At 47.6% G+C, this 23378-nt stretch overlaps 1 protein-coding gene across 6 annotated transcripts; it reads right to left on the bottom strand.

The window, feature by feature from the left end:
* Nucleotides 1-1016: 1016 nt before the first annotated feature.
* AMMECR1L (AMMECR1 like) lies at nt 1017-21573 on the bottom strand. 6 transcript variants are annotated; one of them, XR_005020638.1, is made up of 9 exons: nt 20764-21050; nt 19142-19251; nt 11242-11686; nt 9087-9197; nt 8669-8783; nt 7904-7994; nt 6294-6390; nt 5091-5227; nt 4498-4609 (listed from the first exon to the last, which is right to left on the bottom strand). XR_005020638.1 is itself a non-coding variant. In XM_036858274.1 (9 exons), the coding sequence occupies exons 3-8, from the start codon at nt 11646-11648 to the stop codon at nt 5349-5351; spliced, it is 849 nt and encodes a 282-aa protein (XP_036714169.1). In that variant the 5' UTR covers nt 11649-11686; nt 19142-19251; nt 20764-21050; the 3' UTR covers nt 4519-4609; nt 5323-5348. The 6 variants fall into 6 exon arrangements, 5 of the variants coding, with proteins under 5 accessions (XP_036714167.1, XP_036714166.1, XP_036714168.1 ...); XM_036858274.1 differs by lacking the exon at nt 5091-5227 and adding an exon at nt 5323-5376 and having other exon boundaries at nt 4519-4609; XM_036858272.1 differs by lacking the exons at nt 5091-5227; nt 20764-21050 and adding an exon at nt 21549-21573 and having other exon boundaries at nt 1017-4609.
* Between the last annotated feature and the right edge of the window lie 1805 nt (nt 21574-23378).

Raw genomic sequence — 23378 nt, 5'->3', positions numbered from 1 at the left:
CTATTACCAGTTGTTGTGATCTATTTCCAAAATTATCATCTAACCCTGACAGCGTATACCTGTGGCCAAGTTGTAAGGGCTTCAGAACTGGGTATGTTAAAAAAATTTTTTTACATCCTTACAAATAAAAATTTAAACCAAAGACTAACAATATCAGCATATGAATGTTTGTAAGGTTTGAAAAATTATTCCTTGCCTTTCTCTCCAAACACGCCTCATCCTTTCTGGGCCGTCCAAAAGCAAGAAACTTTCCTTTAGGTCAGACCACACCAACGTCCCAGGGTCTTTGTTTGGGTTAGTTAACCTCACCAAATGACATCTTAAATTTGAGCATCCCCCCCACCCCCGAGTTCAGGTTGTAGCTTTCTGGGCAAGGTCAGTTTCACTGGAGAACCTAATGAGAACTATGAACCTTCTTTCTAGAAAAATCCAAATTTTAAAGGGTTCACAAACCTTAGTTCAGAAAAGTTGGCTCTAATAAGCCAATGGCATTACTACCAACCACAAAAAAAAATAAATAAATAAAAGTGCAAGGTTATTGGGTATCATGAACACCACACAAAAACATGCAGGCTGAATAAATATGATCTGGTTGGCTGTCTTTAAAAATAAAATGACTAGGGGCTTCCCTGGTGGCGCAGTGATTGGGAGTCTGCCTGCCAGTGCAGGGGACACAGGTTCCAGCCCTGGTCCGGGAGGATCCCACGTGCCACGGAGCAACTAAGCCCGTGCGCCACAACTACTGAGCCTGCGCTCTGGAGCCCGCGTGCCACAAGTGCTGAGGCCCACGCTCCTGGAGCCTGTACTCCACAACGGAAGAAGCCACCACAATGAGAAGCCCGCGTGCCGCAACTAGAGAAGAGCCCTCGCGCAGCAATGAAGACCCAACGCAGCCAAAATTAAATAAATAAATAAATAAATAAAATTAAAAAAAATAAAATAAAAAAATAAAATGACTAAAATAATAATCAAATTACTATTACTACTATTCAAAAAAAAAAAGGCAAGACAAAGAACAATTTTTACCCATTATGATTTATTCTCTACAATACTTTGTTAAAGAGTTCAATGATTTGCACTCAGAAGTTATATAGCCAAGAGGCAACCAAGTGTAATACAAAGAATTGGTCTAAAGTCTTTGCACTGAAGGCCATACAAAGTCTGTTGCTTCAGGGAAGTAAGAATGAAAATAAACAAAAAGAACAAATAGCTCCCTAGGCTCCAGAATCTCAATAGAAAATAACGTCAACAGTTAGTGAAATTTTAGGTGTTAACATATCATGGAAAACAGATCTTGTGCAAATATTAAAATTAACACCCAGGACTTTTGTACAGATGATATTTATTATAAACAATAAAATATATGTAATGTCTCAACTACAAACCTTTCATGTTGAAAGGGTCTCTAACATGAGTTGCTTTAATATCATGAAGCGAAAAAGTTTAAGAACCTCACAGTGTAAACAATCCAACACCGACGAACTCTAGTGATCAGACATTCTCTTTTAGTTAATGGAGAACAAAGACAATTCGAAATTACAGAGAGAATGTCCTAGCTGTGGGTATTATGAGACAAGCCAACCTTCCAGACCAAAAGGCACTCACAGCTAGGGAGGAAACGAACTCCGAACCAAAGCAGCCAAGGTGGGCTGGTTCCTTGAAAGCAGTGGTTACTGTTCAGCTTGAGCAGCCCAGGGACAAAGGAAACACCGAGCAGAAAACCTTCCCTTCTCTTTAAACCCACCACTCCCACTCCGTGGACTGGCCACCCTCATCACTGCTGTGGTCAAGCACGTGGAAGGCAGGTCAGTTCCAGTTCGGAGCTGTCATCTCCCTACGCAAAGCTGCCACGTGGATGATCCAGACTTGGTATTTTTCCTGAGAGCCACCTGCCGTACATCTTCAGGAGGTGACCTTGACCGTGTACTTCCAGACCACTTCCTGACTAGACCCCATTCAGGACAGACACTGAGAGTGCCATGCCTGACGAGGCCAAACAGTTTTCCTCGGTCGACTCCCGAGTCCCCTCGCCCAGGCAGGAGGACCTCGAGCATCTCCACTGCTGGACGTGGATGGGGGCGTGAGGGAATGTGCAGGGAGTTGGGCTTCTTCACTCCAGAAAGTGAAGAGAGCCCACGGAGCCCTCGTCAGTGTGGTGCTGGGCTTCAGGAGCCCGATTCTCGTGCACTGATTTTTTTTTCCCTCCATTTCCTGGGTTTTAAAATTTTCTGTTCATTTTCTTAAATGGCAGGTATCCTACCCCACCCTCAATAAAATAAAAAACATACTATACGTTGGGGAAGACAAATAGGGCAACATTTCTACGAGAAAAAACGGGCTTGAAAGAGCATGGCACTGAAGATGCTTGCATGACCAGTCTCACTGAGCGTGCTCAGGGGTGAAAGTTTAGCACCATTTTTTTTGCTTTTTTTAAACTTTAGAAATTAAACACAACTTTCAACATAGAAGACTTGAACAGGAATGAGTGTAGCCCTATGTAGCAATACTGTTGTACAAATTGGAGGTGGGCGGTTTAGTCCAGAGCTGCTGACCACCCTGACATCGATCCATGGCACCTAAGAGTAACTGCCGTCACATTTATTTGCAACAAGACATTTATTATTCTCAGCAGCAGGAAATCACGAGACAATCCCTTCCTCTTCGGAAGCCTGTTTTCATGAACACCGCGAGGGAAACGCGGCGGCGTGCAGGAGCCCAGCCCGCGCATCCAGACGTCAGCCGGCACTCCCCTTGCCCGTTCCACACCCTCGCCCACAGCAGAGGACGGTGCCGAGCTCACCGGCTCACCCTCACCCATCTCTTCAAGAAACGAGACAGCCACGCCTAGAAGAGCACGTGTGTCGTTCCTTAGACTGTGCCCCTGCTCCCCCTCCCCCGTTCCTGGCAGAAGAAAACTCCAAAGACCCTTTGACTTGAACATCTGCCCATTTCGGAAAGCCACACCACTACCACATAAACATTAAAAATAAATTAAATCAAAACACTGTGTTCACTGGGTTGACACCCAATCCACGTCAAGAGTTCTCTAAACACGTTGTTGAAAACCAGTGTATCACCCGTAGGGTCCTTTCTTCCAACTGGCCACCTCTTCCTGTGAATCATTTCAGCAGTGCTTCTGTGACCGTGTTTTCAAAGCGTCTTCCAAGTCCCCAACTTCTGTGAACTTTGCCACCACATGAGTGAAGAATAGGCAAGAGGGAGGAGAAACTTGCTGACAGGTATTTGGAATCAGCAACAACGAGAAAGGGAAATATGCCACATGAAAAGTATGAATGACCTAGAATAAAATGAGCTATTTGGAACTCTGCCATGGTGGGGTGAAGATTCCCGGCATGTTAGGCAAGATAAAGATTCACCTTGTTTAATGACACAGCTTTGTTCTCAAGTCCTGTAAGGACTGTAAGAGCAACAGTTTTCCCACTTCTCCAGGCAAACTAGAAAAAGGAACTCCTCTGCTTACAGGTCTCTCAGGATGTTTGCCTGAACAGAAAAACAGCTTAGAGACCCTGGATTCTCTCCTATGCCGACGTGCCCTTCTAGAGGCCAACCCAAGTGCTTGTGTGAACACCTGTGCCCTCTGAGAACCTAGATCCAGCTATAGGCACTGCCACCAGTAGAGGGGTGAGGTAGCCGGGTGGTAAGGAAGAGGCCTCTCCCTCGACACTGCTCACGGCGATGCCGTCAGGACCTCCCGCGGGCATCCCAGTACATTCCTCCGCGGGCTACACCACAGCGCTCTGTTCAGTACCAGGAGACTCAATGCAGAAAGAGTGCCAGAAAATCCAACTGAGAGTGGGATGAGAATTAAAACCTTTGAGGCTAACTGAGCGATGAGATCTGCAACGCCATCCAAAGGGCTTCCGATCTTGAGGTGGGTCTCTTGTCCAGGAGCCGCAAAGGACTCATGGTGCCCACGTTCGACCCTAACATGGCGTCCACTTACGAAGCATGGAGGTTGAGATCAACTCGTGGTATGCAATACACTGGAAGTTTAAAAAAAGGAATTTAAAACAACCTAAAAACGTTTCTTGTTGGTCTCCGTTGCCCAGACTGCCAGGGGAATACACCTACTCGCTCTGGGGAGGCTGCAGGGGTGTGTGTGGGCTAAGCCTTCATGGACCATCAATTCCAGCTTCCACTGAGTGGCCAACACACAGGCAGCAAATCACCAGCGGCACCTGCAGCCAAGGTCTTCTGAACCCACACGGAATTCTCACTAGTCATGGAGGAGCCCCAATCCAACGGAACCCCATACTGAGGAAAGGCTGAGATAAGGCTTGGGCCCCTCAAGTTCTGTTTCATTCGATGTAACCCCGCCCCCCTCAGTCGGCTGGAGGCAGACTTGGCAACGGAAGCTAGCATCATAAAATGGTGCAGTAATAAAAGTAACTGGACCAGGAAGAGGAGGCATCTGCTCCGATGATGTCATAGCCACTGGTGGCCACGGGGGGGTGGGACTGGTCATGCAGCCGCGTGTCAGGAGTAATGATTGTAGAGGGGCGGGGCATGAAGAGTGCCATTCTGGAAACAGTGCTGTCGAGAAGCAATATACTCTGCATAACTGATTGTCACCTTCTCACTTCGGTACCTGTGTAAGGAAACAGGAAAGGGTATTAGGAACCCCAAACACTTCATTTTGCAGTCACGCAGCAGAGAAAACCAAAAGCTTATTCCACAGTTTGAAAGAATAAAATGGAAGACCGAGAGCAATCTTACTTACAGAAAATGAAAGACAGCACAAGAAAACAGTGTTGTTATTACAAATGAACAAGATGAAAAAGCACAATCACAATTCACCCCTGAGAATCTGTTTTCTGCACATCCCACCTTTAAACACTTCATATGCTTTATCACCAGGCTGCTCTTAAGCAATCTGCTACTAGGGTCTGGGTGAAGAATTTCAAGGTCAGATTACATGGGTAGCAGACTGGAAGATGGCTGCACCAGTGCCCAGTGTACAGTGCATATCTACTTTCAGGTTAAAACGTGATAAACTGGACAGAAACGCAACCTCAACTTGCAGGAAAGCAACAAACAAGTTATTTATAAACTAAAAGGGGCACAGATACCTAATTCTGGGTCAAATTCTGACGAAGCAGGTTAAAAGATCCTGGGGCTATAGAGGATGGGTCTCACTTTCCAGATGAATATGCCATATCATATCACAGGGTCATCAGAACAGAATTCATAGCACTTTGGCCTCGCTCTGGAAAGAGCCATGAGTCAGGATGCGAAGCATGGGGTGTTACAAACCTACGGAGCCTGCTACAGACCACAGGAGCTGGGTGTGACAATCCTTACCCAGAGCCATCTCTTTCCCACTGTAATCACTCCTCCACTGCAAGGTGATTATTCCTGAATTTTGACAGGGAAATGGCTGTTCAAATAAATTATAATAATAATGATAATAATAATGCTTTGTATTTGAAGATTTTTCTTTTTTTTTGGAATCCAAAGCATTTCAAAGACACGGGGTTATCTTCCAAATAGACCTGTGAGGTTACGATATTGATTATTCAGCATTTTACAGATGAACAGGCCGACAGAGGTCCACAGAAACCCCACAGAAGCTAAACCTTTCAGTGTTTCCGACTTCAGTAGGGATGGGGAGAGGACCGACATCTACCGACCACCTACAATGTGGCCTGGCCCTGGACTAGAGCTTCTGCATGCATGACCTTACCACACCCTGAAACAACCCCAAGGCATTACCATTCACCTCTTACGGACAGGAAATTTTTTTTTTCTGCTCAGAGAGGTGGAAAGACTGGCCCAGGTCACACAGCTAGCAAGTGGTGGAGCTGCGATTCAGAGTCCAGCCCATGCATATTTTCCTACACTAGGCAGCCTCCCCATACAAGTATTAGCCCCAGACAGGCAGAGGCGTTTCCTTGGAATTATTCCATCAACAGGCCACCTGACTACATGTGATGACTTCAGCTGACCCTGGACTTCTGTACTGAGAGCTTTTTCTCCTGCCTTCAGCCTTCCCGCTCAGCCTCCCAGCAAGTGGGCCTGACAGACACACCCACGACCTGCTCAGCGGCGACCCTGCTCCCACGGTGCTAGCAGCTTAGCCGTGGGCACGCCCAGCATGCTGGGGAGTCTCCGCCTGTGCTGCCACTGCTTCCTCGGAGCTTCTGCCTCACCCATACTTCTTTGGTTTAGAGACATTAACAGAGAAAATGTTTCTCTTCCCCTGTCTGTCAAAAGTATCCTCCATCCAACCCCAACTGAATTAAAATAACAAGGGAAATAAGACAGCGGCTTACCTGGTGAGTTTGATGGTTTTTCTGAATTCACTGGTAATTGGAGCCTTAAAGCCACCTTTCCTGAGCAAGGAGTCTATCGTCTGGATCTGATCCCAGTCTGAGGAGAAGGCAGGCACACTGAGGTCAGCGCACAGTGACACAAGAATGGGCTGTGCTCTGACACCACAGTGACAGGACAGGAGGAGCCAGGTCTGCTGCGAGCAGAGCAAGCCTGGGCACTGCCCCACGTCCCTGGAGCCCCGTCTGCCTCACTGGCAGTCCAAGGAGAATCCGAGATGTGAGATGACGCCCAACACACGTCACTAACGGCTGTCCCCAGGCCCCCTGCTTCTGAGTCTTTCCTGTCAGATATGATCCCAGTATAACTATCTAGGAGCAAACACGGTCCCAGCGTAGACCAGCCTGTTGGCCTAGTGCTGTAACCAGGGCTGTTCTGGGAGAAGAGAGAATTCATACTCTGCGCTTGTATTCCTTCGTGTGACCTTCCTTCGTTTCGATGATTTCTAGGAGTCGTTTTCTACTACAGAGACTTGACAGCAGGAAGGAAACTATTCCTTTAGGAAGGATGGGAAGGTGTTCACACATCTACCATTGTGTTGTTCTTGAAACATTTTCAACAGATATAACCAAATATATCAAATTGAAAACCAAAGAGAACCCCCTAAATTATTGCAGTAGGTGCCTTGATTTTTTTAATTTTCCCAACCAGTTTTCAAATGGCAAAAGTGCTTGATTATTTACCTATATTATCATCACATCTCACTATTAGGAAATAACTCCTGGTGTGCCTCCTTGGACAGAAATGCCAGATTTATGATCTCAGTGAAGTGGTTAAAAGGCTTCCTCCTTTTTATGCCATATCCTCACCGCTTTTGAAAAAGTTTAAACACAACCACGATGGGAACCAACAAGGCAAGCCCTCTCCACATAATTAGTTCACTGATATACTGAACCGGATATTTTTCTCTATTCCAGGTTCACACCTAACAAATACATATTATTTTCAAAAAACAGACCAGCTCCAAGAAAGAAAGAAAACTGGGTCATACACCAGACTGCACGAGCACCATTTTAAGGTATTCTTCTAACTATGCTTTGAAAGAGAAAACCTGCCCAACCCATTTCCTACCTTTCATGTCCCACTGTTAAGAACTAAGTACCTACTGAGTTCTTTAAAAAAACAGGAGAGATTATGTTCTGCATTCTTCCAATTATAACACTGTGTAGTAACTCACGACCAAAAGGTCAAAACCCACTAATACGGGCAACCTCCCTTTACAATGAACTCCATAATATGACCAAGTTGATTGCTGGAATTTTCCTACGATTAACCACTGCAGTTTTGGGGGCCAAGAAATACTACTACTCACTGAAAGTACGTGAAACGAGCGGCTGGGCACGGGAAGTCTTTACCCCTCTTCTCTTCCCAGCTCCTACATCTTTTGGGGAGGCTCTCATTCTTTCAGGACTTGATAGATACGGGGAGAGGAAGAAAGGCACCCATTCTCAGTTACAGTTGGGCTGAAAGGCAGCACACTCCGCTTTCCTGCCCGTTACTTGGCAACACTGTGAACAGTATCATTCACGGAAATTCCATGTCTCCAACTCACCTTGTTCCTTTGCAACCTCAGGTAAATATGTGGCTGTACGTTTGACGCCTTTTTCATTGATGAATTCAATTCGAATCCCATGGACCCCAACCTACAAAAACACACAACCAGTAAATGGCATTTACTCACTCTAGCGGAACTTCAATTATCCTCATATAAATCGACACTGTCCCCTGACCAGCTTGACCCAGGGCTGAGAAAAGGGGAGGCTCTTGCCTTTCATGACTCACTCTCTCTCTCAGGCATGGAAGCCAAAGAAACTGCTGCTTTAGGGAAAGTGAGAGTCTACCTGCAGCCACCTCTCTGAGAGTACGGAGGCTACAGAAATAAATTCTCTGAACAGTTCATCCGAAGATCTTGAATATTCCACCTTTAATCTACTCCAGTCAAAGAACATGCCACAGGGTTTTGATCTGGGTTCCTGACTCTTCACACATGGGCTCACATGGATAACAACTTTTATCCAAGGGCTTACCACGAAGAATCAGGAATGTTCTCCTTTATCCCCATTCCTATTTCTTATTAGACATGGGAAAAGGATGTGGACCAGAGTAGACTGGGAAGAACGGGAGAAGAAAGGCTTCCCATTTCCTCCTACTTCTAATACCGTAGCACCTCTTCTGTCACCCAAGTTGCCTACAATTCCTTCCAAACTCAGCTTTCACATTCTCATACCCTCGCTCAATGAAGGAGATACATTACCATGTACTAACCCGAACCCAAATGCAACGAGAGATGCAGAGTTCCAAATGCGGCTGTTCTCACCTCCCAGTCCAGGTAATCACTGGCATCCTCAAAGTTAGTAAGGAGGGAGACAGAGCAGAAAAGTTTAGGCAGCTCCTCTCGGGTCAGGGGGGGGAACCGGCTGTCCTTAAGTGCACTGGAGAGGACAGAAAACATAAGTGAGGCTGCTCCGGAGCCGGGAGCCGACATCACGTGCCGGACGCTGACGGCTCTCGAGCGCCGCGGAGAACATCCACTATCCATCAGCCCGCACATGCTGAGAACAACCTGAGGCCGCTGACTGCCTGTACTTGGACCGGTAAGTGGCTCACCAGGTGAATGCCCCTACACTTCCTGATCATCCGAAAGAGAACACTCGGACTTCACCACTCAGAAGAGGCAGGCAGTTCTTTTCCATTTTGGCCAATAATCTACCAGTCTTACGTGCGGTCGCCATTACCTGGTTAGCGTGTATTCCCTGAGTCCTGAATGAAGATTCATGGCTGAGAAGGTCCCAATGCAGCCACGAAGCCGCTTGTCCCGCCCTGTCTTCCACGTCACAAAGAGCGGGCTGAAAGAGCAAGCACACGTCAGTCAGGGAAGAAGAAAACCTCGGCTCTAGCCCTGTTCGTCTGTTCTTCCCCTCAAGGATGGTGTTCTGACGCGGGCTGTCTGAAAGGCTCTGCCCTCTCTGCCCTCTCGGAGCCGCGCGGCCCCGGGGCGTAAATGGAGAGGAAATCGCCGCGAGGCACGAGAAGAAAGGCCCCTGCTCACAGCCTCACTCCACTCTAGCACCACGTGGACGTGCCGTTTTCTTCTTCCTCTGCCCGGGACTCAACTCTTTCTTCTTCTAGTTCTCCATGTCTTTCTCCTCTTGTTTACTCTCTTTTCATGTGTCTACGCTCCCAGTTCCACCTTCACGAAGACACACGGGGCCTGCACACCTTCTCCGCTCAACCCCGCATCGTGCCCATCATTATTTCTGCCTCTCCTGCTCGTAAATTGCAGAAAAAAAGAAAAAGTCTCCTCAAGACAGCTTATTCTTGGGGACTTCCCCGGCAGTCCGGGGTCAGGACTCGGCGCTTTCACTGCCGAGGGCTCGGGTTCGATCCCTGCTGGGGAAACGAGGATCCCGCAAGCCAAGTGGCGCCGCTAAGATAAAATAAAAAGCTTATTCTTAGCAGAAATTAACCACTTTCTAGGCCCAAGTCATGCTGCATTAGGCTACATCCGATCGACGCTGACAGATGTTTTAGGCAGAGGTTACAGGGCTGTCCCCTCTTCCTGAAATTCCTCCATATTCCTATGCCCTTACCTCTTTGATTCTTGAGTTAACACTTCTCAAAAGCAACTTAAATTTTTTAAGTTATCTAACTTTGATCATTATTACAAAGCAGGATCTCCCACCTACCCATCTTTTCCTTCCAGTAAAACACTTGAACACCACCGGCCAAAGTTAATGTTCCAAAACCTGCTCAAAAACCCTTCAAGAATTCCACTGTCTCCACACCCTACAATGCTGCGGCCACCACCTACTCTTCCAAACCCATGTCCCTCTCCTGCAAGGGACACACCTGATCCCACTCAGATCAAGGCTTAGACTCTCCACCGACTTAGTCAGGATTTTTCTGTTCACGGTATCGCACGGCAATACTTCCCTAAAGAGTGAGCACATTTTTCTCTGCATTTCTTCTCCTCTGACACAATCACAGGAGTAACTTCCTCTCCACCTCTGCCCAGACGGTGTGTGAACACTATTTAGCTTCTGTGTGTGATCTGCCAACTCAAGTCTTCCGAGAGCAAGGACTTTTTCTTCATACTCCTCCATTCCCTGCCCAGTGGGGCTACGCACCGCCTCAGTATGGCATTAACAGTCGAGGAATGATGATCAGTCAGTGAATGCTCTAAAAGCATCTCCTAAAAAAATAAAAATAAAAAAGCAGCAGTGCTCTTTAAAGCCACCTCAAAGCTGCTTCCAATTGAGAAAGAAAGCATTGGCATGAGCATCTTCACTTGACTTTCCCCTTTACACATATTCCTTATTAAAGTCATTGACACCTCGAGGGGACCTGGGACAAATAACAGAGTCGTGAACTAGAAACAGTAAAGCAAATTCTGACATTGCTGGTGGGGTGCCGGCAGCCCCATGGGACTGACAGTGAACCAAGTGAGGGGACCCCTGTTAGGAGCATCTCAGCTCCCACTAAATGAGCTCCTAGTCTCCCACCTGGCACCCAGACACTGGCAGGTCACTTGGGCTTCAACGGTGCTCGGGTCCACAATGGTGTGATGGTGTGACTTCTCCACGTGAGAGGTTAGATGACCTACCCACTGCCATTTGAACCAACAGAAGACCAAGAACGAAACCCTCCTGATTCCCGGCACATTACTTTGACAAGCCAACCGCTCCTGCAGACACAGCCTAGTACCCTTCCATTACTGAGCCCAGTGAGTGTTCTAGACATTGGCTGCACATTTCTCAGCATCCTATTCCCATCAACCTTTGCCCAAATCGTGTTAAGCTTTTTATAAGGAGCAGACTCTCTCAAGAGAATGCCCCCGACAGAGGCGTCACGCCTTCCTCACCGCCCCCGACGCGCGGCCGCTTTACTCACTAGGGGTCATTGGTGAACCTAGGGAGGCGCGGCTGTGGGAAGCCGTACAGGTGACAGTAGAGGACGTCGAAGCAGTAGCAGCACATCTCTGCGGTCACCACCAGATTCTTGGTGACGTTGGCAGTTCCATTGGGCCGGGGGAGAGGGCTCAGCGCTCCCGATGCGGGGTTCATCCGTGTGATGGGAGGGTTTCCAGGTCCCAGAGTCAAGTCCGACACGTTCTCGCGACCGTTGCCGCCGTCCACATGCTGGTGGTTCTGAAGAGGCCCCGCACTGGAGCCGGGGACGGCTGCGGACTGGCTCCCGTGGCCGTGCGTCCCACCTGCAGACAGCTTAGGCTTCTTAACCCCACAACAGCCTGCTGCCAGCTTGGGCTCCAGTGGGGGGACGCAGCGTCTTTTTCCCATCCTGAACCGGTGCTTGAGGTCTGGAATGCTGCGGAACCCTAACCCAGAAGAGAACATGCAAGCGTTAACTCAAATGGTTAGCTGCAAGGAGAACACAAAATTCAAAGAGAAAGGGTCTCCGTGCAGAGGGTAGGAGTCATCAAATTCTTTCTTGCCCAGGTCACACTGGTTGCAAAGGGTGGCCGACCAGTGGGCTAGAAGAGACCCTGAGCTCCAGACCGAAGGCGCCTAACCTCTTCCTCGGGGGGAGCTATTTTCCATTTTCCATAAAGGTCGTCATCACCACGGACGGAGGCAGGCCACAGGCAGCCCCCTCTTGCCCGGACTCCCTGGGCAGAAAGAAGGGTCGGGTGGCAGCCAGCATGCAGCTGAATGGGGACGTTTCCAGGCCGACTGCAAGGCTGCACTTGACCTGCCAGGCTCCTCATCGGGATGCTCTCTCTACCTCTGTAGAGGCTCCAAAGGGAACCACCCTGTTTTTAAAGAACCCAGAGGAACTTCCACGCTTCTCCTTGGCAACCACATCCTTTCCGCAGTTTCCTCATCACTAACCTCGGTTTATCTGTGTAACTTTAGCCCCGGACCTCTGTGAAGACGAAAGGCGGCGGCTGTTCTGACGAGAGCGCGCTCGCTGCCGCCGGGCTCCCCTCCCGCCTGTCCGTCCTCACAGCTGTCCGGCACAGCCTCGCTCATTTTCTCCGGCTCTCCTCTGAACTCACTCCAAGTTCTACACTTCTGTCCTGTCAAGGCCCCGTTCAAAAAAAGCTACGACCTAGCAGAAACCCTTCTTCACACAAATGACCCAAGCTTCACAGCCCTTTTGTGAGGTAGCTATTTCTGCCCTGTCATAGCAAGGCAGACAGATGCAAAGCCATCAGCTTAACAAAATGTGGCATCAGATGGGCCAGGAAACCGGAGAGCCCCAACTGATTAAGGGGAGGAAGGAATCTTTTTCCACTAAATTCTTTTTCTTAAAAAGCCTAAGGTAAAGATATATAGCTATAACATGACCAAGATCCTTTCTGCTGTCTGTGTCTGTAATCAGCAGCCTCAGGCAAAGAGATCCTAGTTATTTCAATGTCGATAATACCAAAGTTTGTAAAATTCTGCTGACTTGAGAAAAGTACACTTTGTTTTTCCTCAAGTCATTACCTGTTAGCTGTAGCCCTCCCACTGAAAAAAAATATATAATTCCTACCTAAAATTTTCCCTGTGGTTTGAACACGTAGCACACAATTGCCTTTTAGGCACTGCTCTACTGTATAGTATTTTGATTGTAACTTCTACAACCTTTTACATCCAATTAGATATGCACGTACCCGTTTGCAATGCCGTAATTTCTACAAAAACCACCTGCCACTTTAGGTTGAATGAGACACAAAAATTTCACAAATATTGCTTATGGTCTTGATATATGCTGATCCCTAACAAACACACATTTTTGTATCTAAGACAGTTCTTCGGAAGATGAAAGTTGTCTCTAGCAGAGGAATAACAGCTTGCCTGCTTCAATGTCTGGCCTGAAACAGGGGCTTCTTTTTGAGAAAGCCTCATGCACTTGATGCAGTAAAACCTCCAGCGACTAGATTATTTCTGAGCACGGATATCACTGCCTCGTTCGGACTGTTAAGAAAGGGAGCAGAAGATCTCGGTTAAAAATGCCGCCTCCAGAGCCAAATGGCCTGGGCTCAAATCCTGACTCCTCCAGGATTAACCTCTCTCTGCCTCAGTTCCCTCAAACTGGGAATAACAAGAGCACGTGCCTCATGGGGCTGTTGGGAGAACTGAGTTTAATGTGTGTCAGCTGCTTCCATACAGCGTCTGGCATAAAGTCAGCTGCTCTTATTGTCTGGGCTTATCATCTGCTCCCACCAGGAAGGAAACTCCCGGAAGGCCAGGACTTCGCTGGGCACTCAGGGCTTAGAGCACCGAACAGGTGCTCTTTAAACAGGATTTCACTGAATCCTCAAAACCACTCAGCAAGGAGGACAACATTACCGTCATTTTATGAAGGAGGAAACTTAGGTTTAACGAGCAAGATAATCTGCCCAAAGCCAGGCTGTCGCTAAGTGGCAGAGTCAGGATTTGGACCACAATCCATCTGTAAGACTCCAAAGCCTGGGTCTTCCCACCAAGCCACAAAGAAGAATGAGGCCTGCCAATAATATCCATTGGATTCAGTCCCTTTCCTAAGGGCATGATTTAAAAAAAAAAAAAAAAAAAAATCAAGGGTATACTAAAAACTAAAAGAATAGTTTGCAAAATCTTGCCAACAAAAATGGAGCAGGGAAAAACAAAAATCAAAACCTAAGCCCAAAGCCAGTATCTCCGCCATCCCCCTGACAATCATCAGTACCACTGCCATTGTCCCTTGACTCCACAAGGGATGGCACTGCCCTCTGAGCTCTTACCTGACTTTCCACCTTGTGCATAACTGTGTGCAGGGGGTTTAGGACACGTGTTGAATGAAGCAGAGGGACCATCTCTCGAGAGCTAGAGTTTTAACAGCACCAACAGGGCCCTGAGGCTCTGCCTCTAGAGAGTCCCAAAATTCAAAGAGGCAAAGACGAGGGATAAAATAGGTTAAAAAAAGAAATCTTTCCTCATTCTCCTTACACCAAAGCACAACTGAAGGAAGGGAGAAATGTCATGAGATAGTGGCAACTCAGGTGTTTCTCTGCAGGTGCTATCAGCTACCTGACTGTGAAACATCCTACAACAGAGCAATAGAAGGGATTTTCAAACCATGCCAAGGCAGGTGAGCTCAAGCCTAGGAAGGTTCTGCCTACATATCACGTACAATCACCGATCTGCAGTGGGGCATGATCACAACTGACACCAAGAGAATACATTTAACAATTCCCCCTCCCCAACTATGATTTGTAATCAGTAGAACCCACCAAAATCTTGTGGTTCCTTAGGCCCGAGCTTTCTCTGGAGGCCACTAAGCAAACAATTCAACCGATATTCTCAATTAGTGACCAAAGGCAGAGTTAGAGACTTTCTGCCTCAAAAACATATTAGAAGGCATTTCTTTAAAAATTTGTTCCATAAATTTAAATCTATAGAAAATTTCAAACATATACAAAGTAAATTAGTGTAATGAACCCAATACCCAGCTTTAACAATTTTCAACAAAGGGCCAATCTTATTTCATCTGCAGCCTACTTACTCCATCTCCCCACCTCCTACTGAATTTTTAAGGTTTGTTTTTCAAAGGGGCCAATATTTTACCTATCTGTCAGCGTCAAGCAAATGTTAAGTGAACGACAGTTAAGACTGTGAAGGTGCTGGTAGTGAGTACTTTCACTTACCATGTCAACCTCAACCTATCAATTTCATCAAGTTTCTCTTTAAAGTGAGACTCTTCTAACCCCACTCCAACAAAGTGGGCATCTCACCACAACTAAGTGTCCCAGGCTCGGCTCCCGGGACTGTCCTACAATGACCAAAGACACATTCATTTCTCCAGCCGCTCGGCTTCTGAGGGCACAGTGTGAGATCCCTCAGAATAATAGCATTTCAGTACAACAGACTAACCTGCTGTCCGACCAGCTAAAAACAAATACCCCAATGGCATATTCTACCTCTTCTAGGACTGTGTGCATTTGTTCTCACTCTTCCCCCAAACCTCATAAAAACTACCAGCAATGGTATACTGATCATAGTAGGAGTAAATAAATGTTACTCCTGTCAAGCTGGTTCATCTGAAGTAATTGGAATCAGGCAAAAACCCTTGCTCTGTAAACACATATATCACTAAGACCCTTCGGAGCCTTCAGTTGGTTACTCTTTCAAAGCTAAACTCAAGGGCCACTTTAAGGGCCAACGGTAGTGATGTCATTTTCCTACTGTCTGTCCACTTTAGAACGAACAATGAGAAAGAACTAGTTAAAACTGGATTTCCACCAGATGGAGACAATACCCATACTTCCACAAAAAGCTGGAGGAAATAACAGGAATCACTGTTTTACCTCTTAAGACCGCCTAACCTACCAAGTGTCAAATGAAGTAAAGTTGCTCTCAGTGTTGAAAAAGTCACCACACCCTTTACCTGACACGCAGTACTCAAGGGGTCCTGGCCTTCACAAGGGTGCACAACAAAGGCACCTCTCCGGCCCCCTCTGTTGGAAAGCTGAGCAGTACATTGTTGATCGGGGCCGAGTGGCCTACAAAGCCACTTAAATTCCAGCCAGCAATGAACTCACCAACACCTTTAGTCTCAGAGGCCAAGCTGCATTTGTGTTTTTTCTCTCGCAACACCTAACACAGTGCCTTGCACGTGGTGCACACACCAACAATCTTATCTACAGATCTCCCAGCAATTCCATTTAAGCTAGCCTTTCTAATAAAAAGAATATTTATGGCACAACCTGACCTTTAGATACTCTTGTTTCACTGTGAGGTGCTGACTGTTGAGTGTGTCAGAAGCGGAAAGTGACCAAAATACAAGTATCTATTATTATCAACAATGTCAACTCAGGGAATTCCCTGGCGGTCCAGTGGTTAGGACCCGGCGCTATCACGGCTGGGGCCTGGGTTCGATCCCTGGCTGGGGTCCTAAGATCCCGCAAGCCTCGTGGTGCGGCCAAAAAAAAAACAAAAACAAAAACCAAAAAAAAGCAAAACACAACGTCAACTCTACTCAGCCCAAACCAAGGAACGGTTTAATTCATAGCAAGATGGAGAGCCAACGTGGACAATTCATTCTAAAAAACACGTCAAATATCCCCTACATTAACTTCTTGGTTTGGTTTATGGTGGTAGCTGTCTTCTTGGCTAAAACACAGTAACTGGTCAGTCCTAGACTTGGCCGCGGGTGCTGTTAACCGTAGGTTGCTCAAGGCTTTCCTTCCAAAGGACACACCTAGTTTCTAAACTGCACTTGAAAAGAATTTTCTTTTCTTTTTGAAAGATGGGGCGCTTTAAGAGCTACCCAAGGGAGCATTATTTGTCTGGAGGGCAATTTACGATTTCAGGGGTTAATACACAACTATACTCCAATAAAAATTTTAAAAAAAGGAGTTAATACAAATGATGTCTCATAAATTGCTGATGTTATAAACATAAACAAGGTGTGGAGACCAGTACTGAGGGGAGGACGTGAGGACACCCTGACAGACGTGGCTGGCTGGGCAGGAGGGCCTTCCTTCCCTCCCTTGCTGGGGGTCCCTTCCAAGGCTCCTAAGTCCACTGAAAACAACAAGCTGGTGCCTTCCCAGAGCAGCTCCCATCTTCAGAGGACACAGCCCAGGCTTTGGGGTTACTGTCTAGGCTCAAATCCCAAATCTGACTTACCAGGTACAAACTCAGGCAGGCTGTCACGTCTCTGTGGACCTGGGCTCCTGCTACCACAGAGAGCTAGTTGTGAGCAATTCACTAAGACATGAAAAGCATCTAGCAGTTCTCTGGCACAGAACTACTATTTATTAAAGCATCTGCTACTACTAATATTAGGACTACCTTTACCGATAAAAGTAGGGTTGGTTATATAAATAACATAGGTCTGAGTTCTTACAATTTCTAGAGCGATAAATGTCCTCATAATAAAATTCTATTAAGAACTACCATGTAGGCTCAAAGACATTATTTTAAAAAAATTTTTATTGGAGTATAGTTGATTTACAATGTCATGTTAGTTTCAGATGTAGAGCAAAGTGAATCAGTTATACATATACATATATCCACTTTTTTTTTTTTTTAGATTCTTTTCCCATATAGGTCATTACAGAGTATTGAGTAGACTTCCCTGTGCTATACAGTAGGTTCTTACTAGTTATCTGTTTTACATATAGTAGTGGGTGTATGTCCATCCCAATCTCCCAATTTATCCCTCCCCCCCTTCTCCCCTGGTAACCATAAGTTTGTGTTCTACATCCGTGACTCTACTTCTGTTTTGTAAATACATTAAAAGATCATATTATTAACATGGGGTTATTACTCTAATGACCTTGACGCTTTTCCTCTTTGGAGAGCCGTGCTTCTAATAAGTCATCCACTGCTTTTTTCATTGTGAGATGCCAAAAAATATAAGGAGTATTGGGCTGAGGGTTGTGCACAGTTCTGTTCTACAAGGGTCCTCTTTTAAGCTTGCAGCCATACACCAAAAAGAAACTAAATTTGCTAAATATGCTGTTATTACAGAAATCTTGATATATATTGAGTACTAACAGAACTACTGAGTCAAAGTAGTTAGATTTCCAACAATAACCAGATTAAAACATCTAGAAAAGCCTGGAGGTGGAAAAAAAAAATATAGAGTCACCTTTTGAAGCCTCAAAACAGCCTATGCGGAGGCATGACCTTATAACAAAGGAAACAGATTTGGAAGGTAGGCAAAAAGCAAAGAAAAAAGGGGTCTCTGCATTTTCTTCTGTTATTATTTACTGTCCGGATGTCTATTCAAACCAAGCTTTATGCAGAAGGGAACAGGCTGCTGTTTCCTTTGTGACACAGAGTTGAACTGGAATTCAATTTAATAATTATTTGAGCAGTGAAACGGCACCTGAGCTATAATTCTGGCCTACTTATTATGGAACTATTCCAAGAAACAGTCAGATGCAAGACCCGCAAACATTCTGGTCATCATTTCAAATAATCATTTCTACACGAAAGCACATCATACACACATACACATCCAAAACATTTGCTGTGTGAAAATTTTCCCTGCGAAAAATGAATCTACCTATACAATTGCTTTTAAAATTTACAGATTTAGAAAAATACACAGTACCATACACTTTCATGTCAACTTAGCTTAAGGAAAAACATGGCTACAAGGAGTCAAATGCTTTGTTTTCTTTTTAGATCCCCTCCCTTTACTATGTGAGCTACGGCAGGGTGCCAGATCCTTCTGGGCCTCGGTTCTTTCATTTGTAAAATGAAAATATTTGTCCTCTGCCTTCCTCACAGAGTGGCTGTGAGCCTCCAGTAAGATGCGAAGCACTCTGGAAAACTCTCTTACAAGTGTTTGCATACCATTATTAACAAACTTGAGGGGAACGCAGCAGTAATAAAAAATTTTCCAGAACTTGGTTTACGTGTAGACTTTTAATTATTTTTAAGAAAACAGTTATCACCCTAGCAGATTCAGGGCAAAATGCTCCAAAAATCTCTGAAGATTATACCCACGTGGAAGACACCCAATAATTGACCTTGACAGGAACTGCATTAACCTACAAGTTATGATCTTGTCTTTAAAAAATGCATAATTTGGGAAGGGGTGGGAGGCGGACCTTATGTACACGAAGGGTAAGTGTAATACTACACCACCATCTAGGTCACTCTAATGGGATTATGGAAAATAATCTTGTCTTTACATATAAAGAAAGCAAGTGGAAGGGTTCATCAGCTTTAGGACACCCTCATGGAAGCAGAATAACAGAAGTGAACAAAGTAAACCTACATCCTAAAGTCCTAGCACAGGCCTAAAACGAAAAAGGAGAGCAAAAGCAACAAAATTCTAGTCTAAGTATGTCCAAGGTAATACTCACTGAAAGCAGAAAGTTTGTATTGCCAGGGGAACAGCTATAACAGAGGAGGGGAGCTATTTTGTCTGTGAAATGAATTTTCTTCCTTCCGATTCCATTCCTTCTTCCTGTACCTAAGATGGAAATGCAGGTGCAGTGAATGAACAAAATCAAGGCAGTGCCGAGGTAAGAGATGGTTTCTGAAAAACTACAACTCAACAGAGCAATTTCTAGAAAGAAGAAAAAAAAGCGAAGGAACAGGCTTTAATTCAAAACATTTCAAAATCTAGATACAAGGCAGCAAGGGCAGCCCCATGCACAAAATCACCTCATCCCTGGTGCCGTCACCAAGAAGGGTGAGCAAGGAGGAGCAAAGGTTTTATTGAACCTGAACATAAAACACACATTAAAACTTCCTCCACCACTAATTTAGACCAAAACTTGTTCTCAGGCCACGATACACCATTTCAAGGTTCTCCACTGGTTTCAGAATACAAACAGATTCCCAAATCCTCTGCAAAGATGGTGCTGAAGGATTACTGGACAGCATGCCAGGGTCCTGAGGCCAGGCCATCTTGTTATCCCAGGTGGAGACGATAACTGTAGGTAAGAGTCACCCATCGTACTCTTCGGCTGGCATAAATCTCTTCGTAATCTCTTTACCAACTCTCCCCACCACCCCCAGAAGTAGAGATGTGAGTTATTCCCAAAGATGTAAACAGGAGACTCCAGGCCCCACCCACTCTATCCTCGGAGAGGGCAGTGAAAGAGGATAGGCCCAGAGGGATAAGGGTGAGGGAGTGTGGCAAAGTGAGGAGTTCAGATCAGGACAGCGGATGGAGGAGGGCGAGGAATGAAGGGCGAAGCTCACAGCCTGGGAAGGAGGGAGGCATAAAACCCACAAGAGTGTCAGGTGGAGGGATGATGGAAACGGGGGCTCTGGGTGGATAAGGAAGGACAGAATGAGGGTGGGGTTAGGAAGAAAGAGAAGAAGAGGCGAAAGCATGCGTGTGAAAAGAGAGTTCAGCAAGGAAAGGGCGAGATACAGGGGGGAGAGGAGAGGCCAGAGCGGGGAGGGACCAAACAGGCAGAGAGAAAGGTGAATGGTAATGAAAAGGGGGTGGAAGGAGAGCGCGGGGCGCCGGGAGTAGTGGTGGGACGACCCAGCGACTGGTAGGGCAGCGAGGGCCGAGCCGCGGGGGTGGAATCCAGACGTCGGGCGGGGGAGGGGGCGGTGGGACTGGGGGCGAGGGCCGCCAGGCGGCGCCGGAGACCACCAAACTTTACACGACCCGAGACTGCTTCCTGGAGGGAGTGCAGAAAGGAGCTGGAGCCTCGCCCGGCCTCGCCTAGCGGCCCGGGCGCAGGGGCGCCCGCCCACCCCCCTCCCCAGCACGCCTCCTGACCCCCCTGCGCCCGGCGGGCACACGCGGCCCGCAGGCCCCGCCTGCCGCCTCCTTTCACCGCCGCCCGGGAGCTCCCCCCAACGCTGTCCCGGGACCCTCTCCCCGAACCCGGGGGGACCCGCTCCCCGGCCCCTCCGGTCGCTCCGGGGTGAGGAGGCCCGGCGCGCACGGCGGCAGCTGGAGGGAGGCCGGCCCGGCGGGCACGGGGGAGGAGGGAGCGGCGCAGACCGAGTTTCCCACCTTTCCTCCTGGCCCAGACGCAGCCGGGGCAGACGGGACCTCTCGCGCTCTGCCTCCTCCTCCTGCTTCATGGAGCCATGCACCTGGGTGGGGGCTCCCGAGAGAAGCGGGCCGCGGACGGGCCAGACGCGCGGCGCGGGCGGGGCGGGGCCAAGAAGGCCAGCGGGGGGCGGGCGGAGGAGGAAGCGGCGGGGCGGCGGTAGCGGTAGGAAAGAACTGCTAAAGGTATTCCCCGGGGCAGCTGGAGGACTGAGCCGAGCCGGGACCCGAGTCTTCCGGTATCCCAGCAGCCACCGGAGGCAGTGAGGTAATGGAGGAAGAATGTAGGGAGTCCTCCAGTGGTCCACACGCCCTCTAGCGAGTCGCCAAAACCATAGAGACTAGGGAGCCACCGGAGCACCACCCCGCTACTGTCACGTGGCCTGACTCGGCGCACTTTATTGGCTGGCGCCTACTCTACGGGATTGTATTTAGGAGGCTGCTTCCCAGTCTTTGGGCCGAGTCCCCGGCAGTTGGAATAAAGAGGGGCGGGCAGCGAGGCACCGGGAGGAGCCCGGCCGGCTGGTTTCCCCCCTCCACCCCCAGGTCGCTGAGCGGGCCGGCCGGCGCAGTGCACGCCGGGCCGCCTTGGCTTCTGCGAGCGAGCGCAGAGCGCGCCGGGAGTTGTAGTGCGGCCGGCAGGGCGGCATTGTCCGCGACGCGGCCCAGGTGCCGGCTGGGCACGCCAGCCGGGGTGTCCCGGCTTCGCTGCTCCGCCGTCTCCCGCGTTAGGACCCAACACTCACCTGCCCACGGCTTTTCTTCCCGAGCGCCCACGGTCGCGTCGCTTCCCCCGACCGGGCCGCAGCCTTCGAAAGCAGCCAGGAAGGCGCAGCTCAGACCAGCTTTAAATGCAGCTGACCCACTGGTTCCGGCCCGGCCCGCGGGGAGGTGTTCCAGGCTCGGCCTCCAGGCCAGCCTCCTCGTGGACGGGAAGGGGCAGACTACACCCGGGTGGTGCCAGGAGCCCACCTCTCTGACTTGACCCCGTGCGTCCCCAGCCTGGAGACGACTCAGGTGGAATTACCCACAGTACAGGCTTAATTCAATAGGTCGACTAAACCCATTTCTTAGCACTATAGCAGGGCAAGAGCCTCAAACACAGCACTACAAAAAACCCCAGTTTTTAAAAATTAGGAGTAAATCATTTTACTTTCAAATACTTGCTATTTGATTTGACGACTTAGCGTTTTTATTTTAATTACAGACGGATTTGCCCTAAAAGTCTTTTATTTCTGCCCTGCTCCCTCACCCTAACCACTCCAAACAAACCGTTTAGGCCCTGCAGTAAAGGCATGCCCTATTTTGAAGTATTGCCAGTCTTGTTAAGAACACACACGCAACCCCACAGTTTTGTTTATGCACAAAGGAATCCTTAACGTGTTTGTCTTCAAGGAGCAAAGAAAAGTACCTAGTAAAAAATGCAAATCATATCTAACAGTGAAGCTTTCCAGCAAAACCCTTCTGCTCTGGAATGCATAATGTACTAAAGCATAATAAGATCTACTACGACAAGACTTTCAGCATAATTACCTGTAGGCAGCAAACACCGAGAGTGATTGGTGCCTCTTGGACCTGGGACTCACAGAGAACCTGGCAAAGCACAGCAGTGGAAGAAAGAGACAATGATGCCTTCCAGAACGGGAGGTCGATTTTTTTTAAAGCCATCTATAGCAGTCTTCATAATTCCTGTCACAGTCTTGATGAGCTTATCTGCTGTTGAGGCCCACATTGGCCGGTTTCTAACCTCTGTCGGCCTCAAAAACTACAAATTAGATGATCACATGGCCTAGAGCCAGAAATGCAGGAGGCAGCAAGCCAGAGTTCATGTTTGTTTCTGAATTAGAAGACCAAATCCTGACTTTAAATAATCAGAATAAATTTCACGTAGTGAAGGTCTTTCCAGCTGAAAGTCTTAAAACATGGCATCTGGAAAAGGGCCTTAGGCTATTGCTCCCAGGGTGGTACTATGTTGTCATTAAACAGCCCACAGATAAGGGAGTTATTGCTCCCTGGTTATCAGGCTGCCAGGAGGTAAATGATGGAACCAAGTTGGATTTGAAATACTCTCAAAACAAAAACAAACCTTGCCTTGAGCTGTCAAACGGCATTTTACTGAGAAGTGGGACCCACACACTGCTGCTGTTGTTTACTGACGCCAAAAGGCAAAGGGTCAGGACTTTAAAAAGTCACTTTGGGGTCACCTCACATCAGCAAGCAACAGTGAACCGGTGCAAAAAATAAACAGAGTGAACTTAGGAACAAGAGAAAGAAATGAGGGCAATTTATGCCATAAATATGGAAGGGGCTGGGTCTTATTTTCTCATTTTCTGCACATAATACAGAAGCCTGGTACATAGTAGACATACAATAATTATGCGTAGCCTGAATGATTAAGTGAAGAAGAAAGACAGCAAGCAGTGGGAAAATAATACAATTGGGAAAGGGGAACTGCAGGAAAGCTAAGTGGCTCAAGCGCTCTGCATGGTCCTGAAATGTCACCCCAATCTGCTGTGATATAGCTGTGCCACTCTATCAAGATACCCCAAAACAAATCATCTGCCTCCCTGAAGCAT

Source organism: Balaenoptera musculus, chromosome 7 (assembly GCF_009873245.2).
Source record: "Balaenoptera musculus isolate JJ_BM4_2016_0621 chromosome 7, mBalMus1.pri.v3, whole genome shotgun sequence".
NCBI classification, from domain to species: domain Eukaryota; kingdom Metazoa; phylum Chordata; class Mammalia; order Artiodactyla; family Balaenopteridae; genus Balaenoptera; species Balaenoptera musculus.
The sequence above is the reverse complement of the archived record's forward strand: the minus strand, read 5'-3'. Positions and strand labels throughout refer to the sequence as shown.